The sequence below is a fragment of the Pimephales promelas genome, chromosome 8 (assembly GCF_988280905.1).
Source record: "Pimephales promelas chromosome 8, fPimPro1.hap1.1, whole genome shotgun sequence".
Classification (NCBI taxonomy): domain Eukaryota; kingdom Metazoa; phylum Chordata; class Actinopteri; order Cypriniformes; family Leuciscidae; genus Pimephales; species Pimephales promelas.
Genome location: NC_142776.1, coordinates 8,723,427 through 8,738,346, shown reverse-complemented (window position 1 = coordinate 8,738,346; position 14,920 = coordinate 8,723,427). Strand labels below are relative to the sequence as shown.

General features: G+C 40.1%; 2 protein-coding genes across 6 annotated transcripts in view; one reads left to right on the top strand and one right to left on the bottom strand.

Moving 5' to 3' along the window:
* The window catches only part of gpd2 (glycerol-3-phosphate dehydrogenase 2 (mitochondrial)), a 55,051-nt gene that overhangs the window by 11,322 nt on the left and 28,809 nt on the right, over window positions 1-14,920 (top strand). For 2 of the 5 annotated variants that reach the window (XR_005625249.2, XM_039689264.2), the window contains exons 1-5: window positions 6,509-6,658; window positions 7,776-7,880; window positions 9,068-9,076; window positions 11,616-11,787; window positions 12,152-12,276. Coding sequence is in view for 4 of the 5 variants with exons in the window: in XM_039689264.2 (XP_039545198.2) it covers window positions 7,782-7,880; window positions 9,068-9,076; window positions 11,616-11,787; window positions 12,152-12,276 (405 nt within the window). In the remaining variant the exon portion in view is untranslated. Of the gene's footprint in view, window positions 1-6,508; window positions 6,659-7,775; window positions 7,881-9,067; window positions 9,077-11,615; window positions 11,788-12,151; window positions 12,277-14,920 lie in introns of those variants that run through there. The other 3 variants (XM_089133861.1, XM_039689265.2, XM_089133862.1) reach the window with 3 other exon arrangements.
* On the bottom strand, window positions 795-5,095 carry nr4a2b (nuclear receptor subfamily 4, group A, member 2b). The gene is made up of 8 exons (XM_039689000.2): window positions 5,077-5,095; window positions 4,656-4,737; window positions 3,556-4,439; window positions 2,846-2,975; window positions 2,576-2,739; window positions 2,224-2,426; window positions 1,961-2,139; window positions 795-1,871 (listed from the first exon to the last, which is right to left on the bottom strand). The coding sequence occupies exons 3-8, from the start codon at window positions 4,435-4,437 to the stop codon at window positions 1,636-1,638; spliced, it is 1,794 nt and encodes a 597-aa protein (XP_039544934.1). The 5' UTR covers window positions 4,438-4,439; window positions 4,656-4,737; window positions 5,077-5,095; the 3' UTR covers window positions 795-1,635.

Sequence of the window (14,920 nt, the reverse complement as noted above, 5' to 3'; positions counted from 1 at the left end):
TGATGTCATTTGTTTCTTTATCACCCACATAATGAGAGAGACTCCATACTAAAAGAGACTCTGACAGTGAGTTTGGTCGACTTCATATCTCTGCTTTACTTCAGCTTAAAATCCATTTGCACATCCTTTGTGTAAAAGTATTGATTCTGCAAATCGGAATTTTTGTATCCTATAATTTATGCGCCTTATTCTGGTGTTGCACAAAAAATCGTAACGATGTCAACGCGATGTTTCCACTCTCATTTGAAATGATTCACAGGCTGTTGCATCCTGATTCTGTTTTGTTCTTTCCACTGTTCAATATAGATATGACCTTTTAAAAAGTTCAGGCTACACTGAGAGACGGACCTGCCGTTATCCGCGTAATTTCATAGGCTACAGCACTGTGTTGCTACAAAATCTTCGTGATAATTTGGGGTATAGCCTATAAGTTGGCTATTAGTGAAACTTGCAAATAAGTAGCCTATTAATAAAGAAAATAATTTGGTCGCTGACTTCGAAATAATTTAAAAACGATCAGTCGTAAATTTAATTCTAGCCTACATTTTAAATCCGTTGTCCTTCTTAAATAATTTTGGTCATGAACGTTATTTTATTTGATGCCTTTTTTCCCTTTGTCTTTGAAACATTAGGAGGTAATTTCATTCTAAAATTATTCGAAGCTGCCAATACAAATATCGCCTCCGAAAATATGTTTTTTTCGTTTTAGGAATTAATGAAATGATGTAAGGCTGAAGTACTTCTCTAGAATAAAAAAAAACTTTCATAAGCAAATTCGAAAATTTTAATTGAACATATAGCCTACATCGAAAGTGATCTTATTGACAAAACGAGATAAAATATATAATAGTTAGGTTTATTCAGCAAATACACTAGATGAGAGAAGCTTAACATAGAATGCAGTGCAAAATCCATAACATCATAGAAAACAATGATCTGAAATATATAAGCATAGTGTTAAGAATTTGAAACCAGTTGCACGTAAACCTCATGGACATTAGCCTATTTCAATATGAAATTAATACAAAGTGCTGGAGAAATGTAATAGCTCAACGAATTACATGCATACTGTCTGAACTGTAAAAAAGCGATTCATGTCTTCATAACAATATAATTCACTACTCAAAATCATAAACACAAAAACGTGCTATATATGTCTGTATCCACTCTGAAGTCTGAAATGTTGCAGTTTTAAAAATCCTATGTGCACTCTGATACTATAATGCAGAATGACTTAGATAGTGGTTAATAAAGTACCTTGGCGGAATGATTTGATCTCTTAAATCATTAGGCTACATTTTGCATGACACTTGTAAAGTTATAAACGCTTTGCAGGGAACATAAACAATATGACGCGTAACAATACAAATACATTTCCACCACGCGGCATTTTTTTTCAGTATATAACTGAACACATTTTAAACAAGCATAAGAATAGTCCTTTATTTTATCCTCAATTTTTTGAATATCTGAATAATTTATTTCCTCCGCGGTTCTCTTGAACAGGACTGTCCCAGGCAGCGCGCGCTCCGAACGTTATAAAATAGGCTACCATCCGCCAGTTTCATTTCTTCAAGTCCGACACATGGAGGAATCATCAAAGTTTTATGAACCCGTCGCAGTTCAGTCGAATGTTCAGAACGGCAGAGTATCGTGAAAAAGCTTGTCAATGATCGCAGGCGTGGGAACCAAATCCTCCAGTTTCAAGTAAAAGATGCGCTGCAGTCCCTGCGTGCACAGCGCGCGCACCTCCGGCAGTTTCTCCAGAAGTTTCGACAATTCACCACTGCAGGACACTTGATCCTTCAGACAGTTTATTAGCTTGGTTTGAAGGTCTTCTGTTTTCTTGGGCTCTTTTAGTCCATGTCTCTCTACGAGGATAAAAAAAAACAACCAGTCAGAGGTCTGAAGCATGCTGGATATTCTGTGGATCACTTGGAAAAGGTCAGACATGTCTTACCTGTTACTATGGTGAGAGCGGCTATGCAGGAGAAGGCAGAGACATCTATGCTCATGCTCTGAAGGTTAGAAGAAAACTCAACAATAGAGTCGATCCACTCCCCAAAGCCTCGCACACACTGCAATTTGTGTAAAACCACACCATTGCAAAAAACAAGTTTGTCCTCTGCCAGGTTAGATCTGAGGAAAAAAAAATGGTCAAATGATTCGTCTTTCGAAAAGTATTTATAAACAAACAATGAGTTGTATTTGTCATGTACATACCTGTAAGCCAGTCGCAGCACAAAAAGTTCAAGGAAGGCTGACTCGAAAAGTAGTTCCTGGTCGCATTTGGGAAGGTCAGTAAACCCGGGGATTTTTTCGGCCCATCCGCGAATGATGCTCATTGAAGCAGTGAGGAGATCGTAGAACTGCTGGATGTGCAGAGATTCATCTCCTGCACTGTGATACTCTGGACTCGTCTGAAACTAGGATTTAATACAATTTAAAAATAGTATTAGCAAAGGCGACTCTTATAATGTGTGAATTAATCTCTCACAATTTACCATTGTATTATTATCACTTCTGAAATTGGTCATTGAATTTGAAATAATTGCATGCGTTAAATTGTGCTCACTTTAGAGTAGTCCAGCCGGGCCATAGAGGGGTTGGAGTCTATATGCGCTCTCACTAGGGCGTTCAGGAGATTGACGGGTGTCATAGAGACAGGGATGTCCTGCGGGCTTTTAGGTTTGGAGGGGAGGCGACCTCTTCGGCCTTTTAAACTGGCTGTTCTCACAACTGTAAAAACAAAAATATTGGTTATAAACACTACAATATGAAACATCTCTGACAGGCTCAACTTGAATGAAATCACCTACAAAACAGAAAAAGTGCGTGACATTACCTTCCTTTACCATCCCTACGACCAGGCACTTTTGAAAACGGCAATACTGGCATCGATTTCGCCGCCTTTTATCCACAGGACAGTTTTTGTTTGCCAGACAGACGTATTTGGCGTTTTTCTGCACGGTGCGCTAGAAAGGAACAGCACATGTTTTAATTGCATGTAAATCTACTCAATTCGCATTGCAACAACTTGAACTGCAATCACAGTGTGAAGTTACAATAGAATAGGACACTCAAACCCTGCACTCCAACCCAAAGCTGCGTAATACATTCAAGGGCCGGACAAAGCAGACATTCGGTAAATACAGATCCGTGGGCAGCCATAATTTGGGGTCCCCCGACGCTCTCTCCGCGACCCCTCTTGTCGGATTAGCGAGATTATTCTATCACGGTGGTGACATAAAGAGCTGTCTTAATGTCACCGCTGGGAGTTCCGTTACGCTCGGTTAGGCGCGATTCGACTCTCAGCGCAAACCAATTTAATTCTAGACGAAAGTAATGGTGGCGGAGATGAACGGAGGTGTCCCTAGGTGCATATGGGGTCAATTCAATACAACTGAGATAAATACTGTAGAGCCAGTTTTAAACCATGCTTCTTTTCGTTCAAATATCTTTGGACTGCAAATGTATCCATGAACTATACAATATACCCTTGCGCAAAATAAACACATGATGTCTCTAATTGGTTAATAAGTGTTGAACTTGTACCTTGAAGAATCCTTTGCACCCCTCGCATGTGCGCACCCCGTAGTGCTGGCAGGCGGCGTTGTCCCCGCACACAGCGCACAAACCCTCGCTGGACGGAGATCCTCTTGCCTGGGGTGAGGCCACCGGGCTTTCCAGTAAGGGATGTCCGACGTTAAGCGAATGGGGTAAACCCACAGCGTGCTGTTTCCTCGGAGGTCCCGCTAAAGCAAAACTGTCCAGCGCGCGATGCGCACCCTGGGTGTCCGGGCCCATGGACACGTGCAGAGACCCATCAAAGCGCATCTGGCAGCTTGACATCGGCGTGTCAGCGGGAGACTGCTTGAACGAGAACAACCGAGACATCGCGTTTTTCCTCTGCTGGTCTATCATGTGTGAAGTCGCAAGGTAGTTCTGATGAAAGCTGTGAAGGGACCCGCTGTCTTCCCACGTGTGGTGTGGAGGCGCGGGGAAACTGGGCGATTGGGAGATGTTTGGGGAGGATGGTTTATAGTACAAAGGTCCGGTGTGGGGTATGCTCTCCTCAGCCTGGTGCGGTTGATGATGATGGTGGTGATGATGGTGGTGCTGCTGCTGCTGCGGATGGTAGCTGTGTGCGGGTATCTCCTCCACCTTGATGGACAGCTGATCCCCAGAGTGGGACATTTGGTAGAGGCAGGGAGGCTTCACGTCGTAGCTGGAACTGTAGGTGTCCACAAAGGTGCTGAAACTGGGGAGCGAGGAAGTGACAGCTATCTCTGCGTTAGTCAGGTCCATGCTAAACTTGACAAACTCCGGTGTTAAGAAGTCGCAGTTGTACTCTCCCGTGGCGTTGTAGCTGTAACTCTGAGATGCAGGGCTGGCTCCTGGAGGTGATGTCCCATACTGAGCCTGGACGCAGGGCATGGCTGCAGTGTTAGAGAACTCAATTGTAATGGCTTTCTTTGGCAGGGTGACATTTGTTCACATGTTTATAGCTTAATACTAAACTAAAATAATATTAAAATAAAAAAAAATGTATTCATTCCCACTGTTAACTTTATGCGTATAAGATTGAAACACAATTTCCATCGGAAAGTATGCAAACTTTATGACATGCGTTTCCCTGGCCTGCTTTAGTTTACCTCCGCACACCTGCTACTTATATCTCTCGTGGAACAATCGCAGGTTGATGTCAGAAGCGTGTCTTTCCGTTCTTTTGCTTTTCTGTGAAAGAAATATTTTATCAGGATTTTTTTTTCTTCCAAGTATTAAGATCTACAATGCTTTAAGAATGACAGTGCGAGTTACTTTATATTTTTGTGAGATCAAGGCACATCAACTAGATAAAACTAGATCTACCTTAACTGTGCTGGTAATATTAAATATTAAAATAATAAAATTATTGTTTTAAAGGTTCAAAACTAAAAAAAAAAAAATGAATAGCTATAAAGTTAAGAAACGGTCATGTATTTATTATATATATATATTGCTTTAAAATCTTGCCAAACATTCTGAAAAGCATTTTAAACAGTTTTATTGGTGGATCTATTCTCTGTTACATACCTCAAGTCACTATAAGAGTTGCAAATGATGTATCCATGTAGCTGTTCCTGTTGATAGAAGTTCCGTTTGCATGGAGAGCCGATGCCTTTGCGCACCTTACTCCTTCGACTGCTCGTGGAGACTGGAGCCCGAGCGCAATGTGCCTTTGTTTATGAGAACTCTGAATGCCACAGCCCACGTGCTATGAGGGAGTGACGTCAGGTGCGTCATCGCTTGACGCGCGCTGATCAGTGGACAGAGGGACTGTTCTTCAGCTCGCTCATTGCGCACTGCGCGCAATTCAATCCTCTGCGCGTTTGCATATGCGGGACTGTCCACTGGGTCAAATGAGATGAATTTCCAACACATTATTTCAAATCATTTCCAAATATAGAAACCACCTACAAGAGATCATATCTCATGATGATTTAAATCAATGAAGTGGTTTTTGTTGTACTATTTTGGGGAAGCGCCATGCAGTCAGCATAAATATAGCACATCAACGACTCTATCGTCCGTTTTATCGCATTCATAAAGGCATGCAGCGATTATTGCTGGTAAATGAAATGTTCTTATTTTCAACACACATTTAAAAAAGAAAAGAAAACAACAAATTAAAACTTCAATAAAAAAATAAAATTACAGTGAAAAATTACATGAATTTAATGCAATATATAGTTGATGCGAGGAAAATCTATAAATGAGTCTTATTTGCTCATAAACAAAACGATAAAAATATATAGGCCTAATAAAAATACAATATTTCGCATTATAACGGATTAAATCTGATTATCGCTTTGAATCTACGGATTTAGGACAAGAACAGTTCAAAATAGTGACGCCATATCTGTTTTTTGACCTGTATCATGCTTAGGGAAAGTTTCAATAGCTTAGGATGCGTTTCATCTGATTCCGTTGCTCTGTCTGAGCGGTGAAGGGTTTCCATTGTGAGAAGGGAATCCCGCTGTAACAGAGGCAACTTTGTTTGGACTGAAACGAGCTGCGTCATCGCTACGTCAGCAGCTTCCAACTCCGTGACGCCTGATGCGGTCGCGCTGAACGTTTTTAGGCTGAAAGTCTCACCTGTGCAACTGACACGATAAAACAAAGCCGTGTGACGAACCCTCTGAAACAAAATTGAAAAAATTCCCAAAATACACGCAGTCCTATACAGTGTCTCAGTTTAGCTATTGTTCAACATTAACTTACATAATAGAGAAAGTTATAGCTGTAGGCTATACATATGTTATAACACATATGTCATGTGCAATACAATCTAAATGAATGTGTTGTTAACTTCTACTGATTAACTGGGAGATAAACTGTAGAATACTGTGAGTTAATCGGTGTCTTAGGGTGTGTTTAAAGATGGTCAAACGCTTTTCTATTATGCGTGCCGTCTACAATTAGATGCCTGTAAACGCCTTCCTAAATTTGATTGGACGAGAGCTTTGGATCCTCTAAACTGATTTGTCCATCCACCTGTCTGTCAAATACTTCCTGTCATTGTACTTCCTGGAATCCTGAATCAGAAACAGTTGATACCTTCACTGTCCATGATTTTCCTTTTTAGAAATCATCATCATCACCGTCGCCAAAATCAGTAAGTAAAAGACAGGGGTATCGCCATATTTTTTGCTGTATTAATTTACGTCGTTTGTTTGTCTATTCCTGGATGCGTGCGAGCCACCCACTGTTGCTCAATTCTTCGTATGTCAATTAATTTGAAGTACACAATGCCTTTCCACAACTTACAATTCATAACTGTAGGCATTGCTTTATGTTATCGATTTTACGTTGGCTACTGTGTATTTCCAATGAATTCGATCGGTGATGATTTGACTCGATGTCAGTATCATGTGATGGACTGCATAGATTACCGGTACATGAGTTTGTATTCTTCTCACTGTTGACTTTTAGATATGTGTTCTGTTGTTCTGTTCTGTTGTTTCTAATAAAATGAAAATGATTTGATGAAGGGTTTTAAACTTTGAACATATTATTGAATGTGGCCAGAATCAGTCTTAATGTTTACAGTCAAGCCTACTCTCATATTCATGACTGGTGAAATAATAACTTGTAAGATCCCTCTCAGACATTGTGGCTCCTCTCTCTCTCTCTCCCTTCCTCATGGTTGGCCATAAACAGGCCATGCGGGACAGGCGTGAATTCAAACAGTGTAGTAAAAAATGACTCATTCACTTCCTGTAGTATCATGTAGTGATATGACTTGCATCCCTACCTGCATCAAGTCGAGATATTATAGGTTTACTTTGACCTTCACCAGAACCTGTCTTTTCTAGGATTCATACAGTAGTCATTTACACAAACTGAACTTGGACAGTTGACTGTTGTGAGTTTGACACAAACACCAGGGAGGTTCTGAGCAACTGTGACAGGTTTTGTTTTACATCACGCCAAGGTCATTGAATGTGACCGGGAAGTCAGTGCTTTTTTTAGTTTCTCAATATGACTGACTTATATAATGTACATATGCCCCCTCATTACCAGAATTGCAGGTGTATGTTTATTTGCGCTCTCTCTTATATTATTTTGTAATGAAATATTTTTGAGCATTGCTCTTTTTAGTTAATTAAGTTTCATTTCAAGAAACCAGAAAGGGGGCAGACAAATACTGTAGACCCAATATTTGACAAATAAAAAAGTTCTCTGGATGTTTCAAAAAGCATTTATGCATTAATCTTCTAAATCTGTTTCAGGGATCAATGGCTTTCAGGAAGGCAGTGAAAGGAACCCTAATAGGGGGCGGAGCCTTAGCAACAGCCTTCAGCCTATCACAGTTCTTTGAATACAGGAAGAATCAGGTATATATTTACAGTAAATGGCACCAATGTTGTCACTCCGAGTCTGTCTGAATGTAAAGTTAAATTGGCCAATTCTTTTGACAAAAACCAAGAATTTTGTTTTCACATTTCACATCCATACAGTGACTCCTACAGGTTATAGTGCAGAATACACAGAGCACAGCTGTTCACACCCATCTGTACCGCAGCATGCCTGGTCCTGACACAGGAATGTTCTGTCTGTGTGTTCACACGACCTTAAAGATACATAATTGGGTCACATAGGACAGTACAACTCAGGCCTTGTATTTTTTTTTTATCAATTTATATCTATTTGTAACTATTCCCTAATTATGATCCATGAAGGCTTATTTATGTTTTCATGTGGTCAACAACCTCATGGAGCAGATTTCATGAATGTGACTAAACCTATAGCACATCCAGATACATTTACAAATCTCATTTGTACCTTTAGGTATTGCCAGGTCTCCAAACTCCAAACCCTACCGTATTAAAATCAGGTTTTGTTTGCTAAAGGGAGATTACACTTGAACAGTGATACACACATTGTTTAAAGGATCTCTCTTGAATATGTAATCATGAACAATCTGATCCCCATTCACGCCATCAGGGAGTGTGTCACACACCATGTTCTGTCTGTATTTAAACTAGTAAGAACCCCAGGGGTCTCGTCTGTTTAGACGCTATACCAAATAACGGAAGGTCAAGTAGATTAAGATAATCAACAAGGCTTTCTGAAACAAATGAAGAAAAAAAAAAGACAGACTCTTGAAGAGCAATGGGAGTCCTGATTTTCTCTCTCATCATTTATTTAAATCTTCCCAAACCCATTTTGTCCATTATCTTGCATCTCAACTGTTCCAATCCCAATGAAACTCCAGGGAGCGAGAGAATTATGCTCTTTCAAGGACGTGGTTGCCATGGAGATTGTAACTACACGATTAATTTGGTGAAAAAAACAGTTATTGAAGATCTAGAGTTTAGATATTTTTCTTAACTGTCAATTTTCAATTTACTGAGATGATTTGCAGAGATTTCTTTCTCAACGACTTTACCATCAGTCAATCAGATCACCTTCTTCACGTCTCATCTGCATCCCATGTTAAGCGTTTCACTGACACAAACTTTTGTTCTGATGTTTCTCCATTTATTTATGTTTATTTGTCCCTCGTGTCATCTCAATGCAGCCTAAATGGGTAAGCAAAAGTCAAAAGAGAACGAACGAATCTTCTTTCCAAAAATTGCTTGCAATCATGCATGTGGCAGATGCTAATCTTTGAGATTGTGATGTTAATTTGTTGAGTGTGTGTGTGTGTTTGTCTGTTCTATGGCAAGGACACTGTTACACTCTCACTGAAGTATCACTCTGCGGTGGCCGATTGCGTATTTGCATGAAATTCTCTGTTTCCGTCATGCACTTGTCCTGATTGCAGGACAGCCTCTCTTAATAGTGTGCGGATGTTTTAAATATGTCTGTCCTTGGAAATAGACACTAATTACTGAATCTTGTTTTTACATGCTATTACTGTCTAAATTGCAAATGTCTGCGCTCATTTGGTCATTTGCAAGTCAAATGGACCCTACGGGCTTTTGGGGGCAGATTGATGTAATCATTTAGGCCAAATGCTAAAGAAAAGAATGAATTAAACGTTTCATCATGGCTAAAACCCTCGACACCTTGCTCTACCCGAGCTTGTTTTTTCTGCCTTTGAATTTACGGCTGAGACTTTTTTTGGCGTTCATGTGACTGATAGATTGGCAGCTGTTCATTCACAATTTCATAGTGTCATTTTTTTCTGACTTTGCAAAAACACTTTTTCAGTAAAAATGTAGTTTGGGGACCGATTCACATTATTAACTAGTTGCTTATTAGCATGCATTACTAGCGTATTATTGGCTGGTTATTAGTACTTAACGGGATAGTTCACTTTGAAATAAATTTTTGGTATGTTTTAGCTTACCTCAAGGGCATCCAAGATGTAGGTGTCTTTGTTTCCGCAGTAGTTTCAATTTTGATATTTTTAGGTCAAACCGTTCTTGTAGGTCAGTCATATAATGCACGTCTATGGTCACCACCTCAAAGAGCATGAACAGAGAAATCCAAATTTAAACATGATTTAATGACTCCTAAATGTAAGTACACATTGATGGCCTAAGACACGAAACGAGCGCTTTGTGTGAGAAAAACGAACAATATTTATTGTTTTTACCTGTGGTTACAAGAGGTAAAAACAATACAGTATAAATACTGTTCTTTTTCCTCACACAAACTGCTTGTTTTGTGTCTTAGGCCATCAATGTGTACTGAGTCATTAAATCATGTTTAAATTGGACTTCTCTGTGCTTGCTCTTTGAGGTGGTGACCATAGACCTCCATTATATGACTGACAGACAAGAACGGTTTGACCTAAAAATATAAAAATTGAAAACTACTGCAGAAAGAAAGACACCTACATCTTGGATGTCCTTGAGGTAAGCTAAAACATACCAAAAATTTATTTCAAAGTGAACTATCCCTTTAAAGCATTCTGCATGATCATATTCTACATATTCATATCCCCTAAAGGGATAGTTCACAAAAAAAAAAAAGAAGTAAATTCTGTTATTATTTACTTACCCTCAAGTTATTCAAATCCTGTAATATTTTTTATTCTTATGCTGAACACAAAAGAACATAATGTGAAGAATGTGATTAACCAAACAGTTGATGGACCCCATTGACTTTCACAGTATGGGGAAAAATACTATGGAAGCCAATGGGATCCATCAACTGTCTGGTTACTGACATTCTTCAAAATATCTTCTTTTGTGTTCAGCAGAAGAAAGAAATTTGAGGGTGAGTAAATGATGACAGAATTAACATTTTTGGGTGAATTATACCTTTAGGGAATGTAGAACATGATCATGCATAATGAAGCATTAATGTGTGCTTTATAAGTACTAATAAACAGCCTTTAATTGTACCCCCATTCCTAAACTTAACTATTACAAGAACTTCCTTAACTATTAATAAGCGGTAAATTGGGAGTTTATTGAGGGAAAGTTGTAGTGAATATGTGTTCCCCAAACTACAAACTAAAGTGTGACCATTTTCTTTTATTGATAAGGAGATTTATCAAAAAAGCAGTTGTATTTTGGGAGTTTAAAAACCTAAACTGATATCAAGCATAAGGATAAAATATCAAATAATGTTGTCTGTTATGACATGAAAGGTGCAAATTTGTAAATTTGCCATAATGAGTGACCATGTCATGAATGCTAATTTGAATGTTTTTAACTGTCTTAACTGAAACCTAGATGTGAACTGAACTAACTGATCTAGATCTCAACACTAATTTGAGATTACCAATAATGCATCCCACTTAATTCTTTTGTCTTGGCATGGTGACTAACATAATGTTTCATCAAATATATTTGATGTTGTCTGGATGTGATTATAATGAAAAGTGCATGTTCAGTGTTTCACTAGTATAGACATCGGTGTAATTGTCTTGTTTAATTAATCTAATTGAACTAGTTTAATTTACATCTAATTATTATTATTATTTTTTAAGATCAGTCTAAAAAATGGATTAATGAAAAGTTCCAATCTACAATTGTGAATTTTAAATGAAGTTGCACAGTTAATTTTATAGAATATCAATTCTAGATTGTATCTTTAAAGAGCCTAAAGCCTATTGTAATGCATTTGAACACATCTTCTGTTTTCATTTTGTACCTGCTGGATGTGTTCAGGCCCGGCTAGCGTATGTTGAGGCGCAGGGTGAGCTAAAGGTGCCGTTTAAAGATGCTCTCCCAACAAGAGAGGAACAGCTTTCATCACTACGAAACACAGAGGAGTTTGACATTTTGGTGGTGGGCGGTGGAGCCACGGGCTCAGGATGTGCCTTAGATGCTGTCACACGAAGTATGTACTTTTTTGACAAAGTTTTGCAATATTACCGTACTTATATTAACTGTGTATTAGTGTGCTTATTGTGCAGGTCAGTTTGAGTCCGATCCATACGCATTTTTAGTGTTCATTTAGTTTATTATTGTTTTTTTTAAAGGTGATGATTTATATTGGGTTTTCAAAAAGCTTTATTCTCATTCAGCTTTAGAGGCCAGACAGAATGTGCTTGGTCCAATAAGCATGTTGTAATTTCACAGAGTGGAGAAAGCCAAATGTAAATGACAGCAGCCGCAGTCTAAATATTTGGCACCATAAGGTCTTAAAATGCCAGTGCATTGTCTAATCTGTTCCTTACCTGTCTTTCTGCCCCCTCGTCCAGATCTGAAGACCGCCATGGTAGAACGCAGCGATTTTTCATCGGGCACCAGCAGCAGAAGCACCAAGCTCATTCACGGAGGAGTCCGCTATCTGCAGAAAGCCATCATGAAACTAGATTATGAGCAGGTGAAGGCCCCATTTTTCCCTATTTGGCCCTAATATTTAGAAGAAGGATTGCAAGGCTTCTTACGCCACCACTGTGACATTTTGAGCAACTATCAGACAGACCGAGAGAAGCACAAACATTTAGTAGGAAGCTGCGGATCTGAGGCATCAGTCCCGAGAATGAATAACTAAAACTTAGCTTGACCATCAACTATTTGAATGTGTACATTTTAATTGGAAATAACAGCACTCAAAACTGGTGGTTGGCCAAATTTAAAGGGCCACTCCATCTCTGGAAAGATGAATGTGTATTTAAAATGGGTAATTTATGTTGAAGAAATGTGAAATTATTTTTGAATTTGGAGCTTTCTAGACTGAGAAAAGACATAAAATGTATTTTTGGCTTATGTGGATGAAAGACAACAACTCCCAGAATGCACTTGCTTCGCTGACCTAGGCCACGCCTACTGGTAACCGTGCAGTTGGTAAACAACAAGTCTAGGCTACTAGTGAGTCTCCGTGATGAGTCTACCCAAAAATGTCCGGGATTCGGCTTTTGCGTTCAACAGTCGCCATTCATCATGTTTACTGTGGCGAGCGGGACGAGTGAGGGCCGTGTGGAGAACGGCGCGAGGCCGGTGGCGTGATTACCGATGAGCGACAGCTGTGAGACGCAAGTTACCGGTTTCGTATCTCGAATTTTCTTTGGCCGTGTGTCCACCAAAGCGTTTTTCCACGCGCCTGGCGTATGTTTTCAATTGTTTTCAATGGGAGCGCCGCGTTTTTTAAACACCATGAGGCGTTTTTTTCACACTGAAGCGCCGAGTGCCCAGCATTTTTTACTGGTCGCTGGGAGTTGAAAAATGTTCAACTTTGGATAAAACGCAGCACTCATCACTGTCACTTTTTACCCAGCCGTCCAATCACAGTGGAGGAGGGGCGGGAATAATACCACACCGACCAACTGTCACAACATGCTGCGGATATTCTGTATCATAGCAACGAAACTTCTCAACGGCAAAAACGCTGCGCTGCCAAAACGCTCTCAAGCGCCCAAAGCACGGCGTCTTCAGCAGAGCGTCTAGCGTTTTCAGCTGGCTAAAAGCGCTTTAGTGGACACACGGCCTTAGCAATGATAAAACGCACATAAACCGATCACATGTTTAGCGTTCACTACATTCAGATTCACCAATCAGAATGAATTCAGTTAGATTGAAACAAAAGCTGTGCTTGTAAACAATGAATGGCAACTGTAGAAAGCAAAAGCTGAATCCCGGACATCGACGGCCGGGCATGTCCGGGAAAAAGAGGACGGTAACCCCTAAAGTTACTACTCGGCTTTCTCCACAGAACAAAAGCCTGCTAGCTTAGCTTCCAAAAAAGATGGCTGACACTATGTGTAAACCCAATCCTCCGTAATGCATCCGTCTGCGTGTTCAGTTCCTTCGTCCATATTTTCAAAACGTTTCTGCTGGTGAAATCAAACGCACTGGCACTGATCTGTGATTGGTCTAGCATAGGCCCAACCCCCTATGAGCGGGTTTGAAAGGGTGGGATCTAGTGCTTGTAGTCTTTACGGAAACCCCCCTCTCTTACACTTCCTCCTACAATGACGAAAAATGACGATTTTTGCCCCATTGCAGGAGGAAGTGAAAAAGGTAAATAGCAGATTTATCTCATCTCTGGGGAAAATGAGAGAGTGTTGCACGACCATTCAATAGTATAACTGGGTTTCTAACAATGGAATGCTTAATGTAAATGGGTGGAGTGGCCCTTTAAAAACAAACTGCATACTTAACCTCCTGAGACCCTGCGTGCACATACGGGGACATCACATTTTTGGTTCTGTGCAGCATAATACTTAATTCTGTGTGACTGGAACATGTTTTTCACAAACGAGGACACTTACACTGCCATCTGGTGGCGTCAGAAGAGAAAAAAAATTAACATAAATAATTTAAAGATGGCAGAGAAAACAGGTCACATGTCACGCAGCCACTCCAGACCAAAACTTCCACAAGGTAAACAATCTAATAACATTTCATTGTTGATTCTTGTTAAGTTATGCATAATAGTGTTGTATGTTTGAAACGGCATGCACATTTGACAAAATTTTGTAAAAATAAAGATTTACCAAGCTGCTAAAGTTGATGTCCCCATATGTGGACATTGGGACTAAGCTTCGTTGAAACTTGCAAAAAAAATGAAAATTTGTAGTTGCATTGAGCTTCGTGGCAGGCTCACACACTCGAGCGCGCGCACACACACACACACTCAACGGGGCGGGGCTTCACTCACGATCGCGCATGCACACATACACACACTTGCTCACTCGCACACACACACACACGCGCGCACTCTCTCTCTCTCTCTCTCGCTCGCTCACTCACTCGCTATCGCTTAAAGCCTAGTTCACACTACGTGATTTTAAGCCCGATTTAAGCCCGATTTGCAAATCGTTGAGTCGCCGACAAGTCAGGGTGTTATCGCGTGCAAATCGCGGGCGATTAGCGGACGATTAACGCTCGCCAATCAGTTAGTGTGAAAGAGCCAACAACGCATCAAAGACAGCTCGCAGACAGCTCGCAGACAGGTCACCGAGCTCAGAAAAATATCTAGCATGCTAGATATCTCGCGCAGTCGCGCGACTCAATCTCAGTGATGT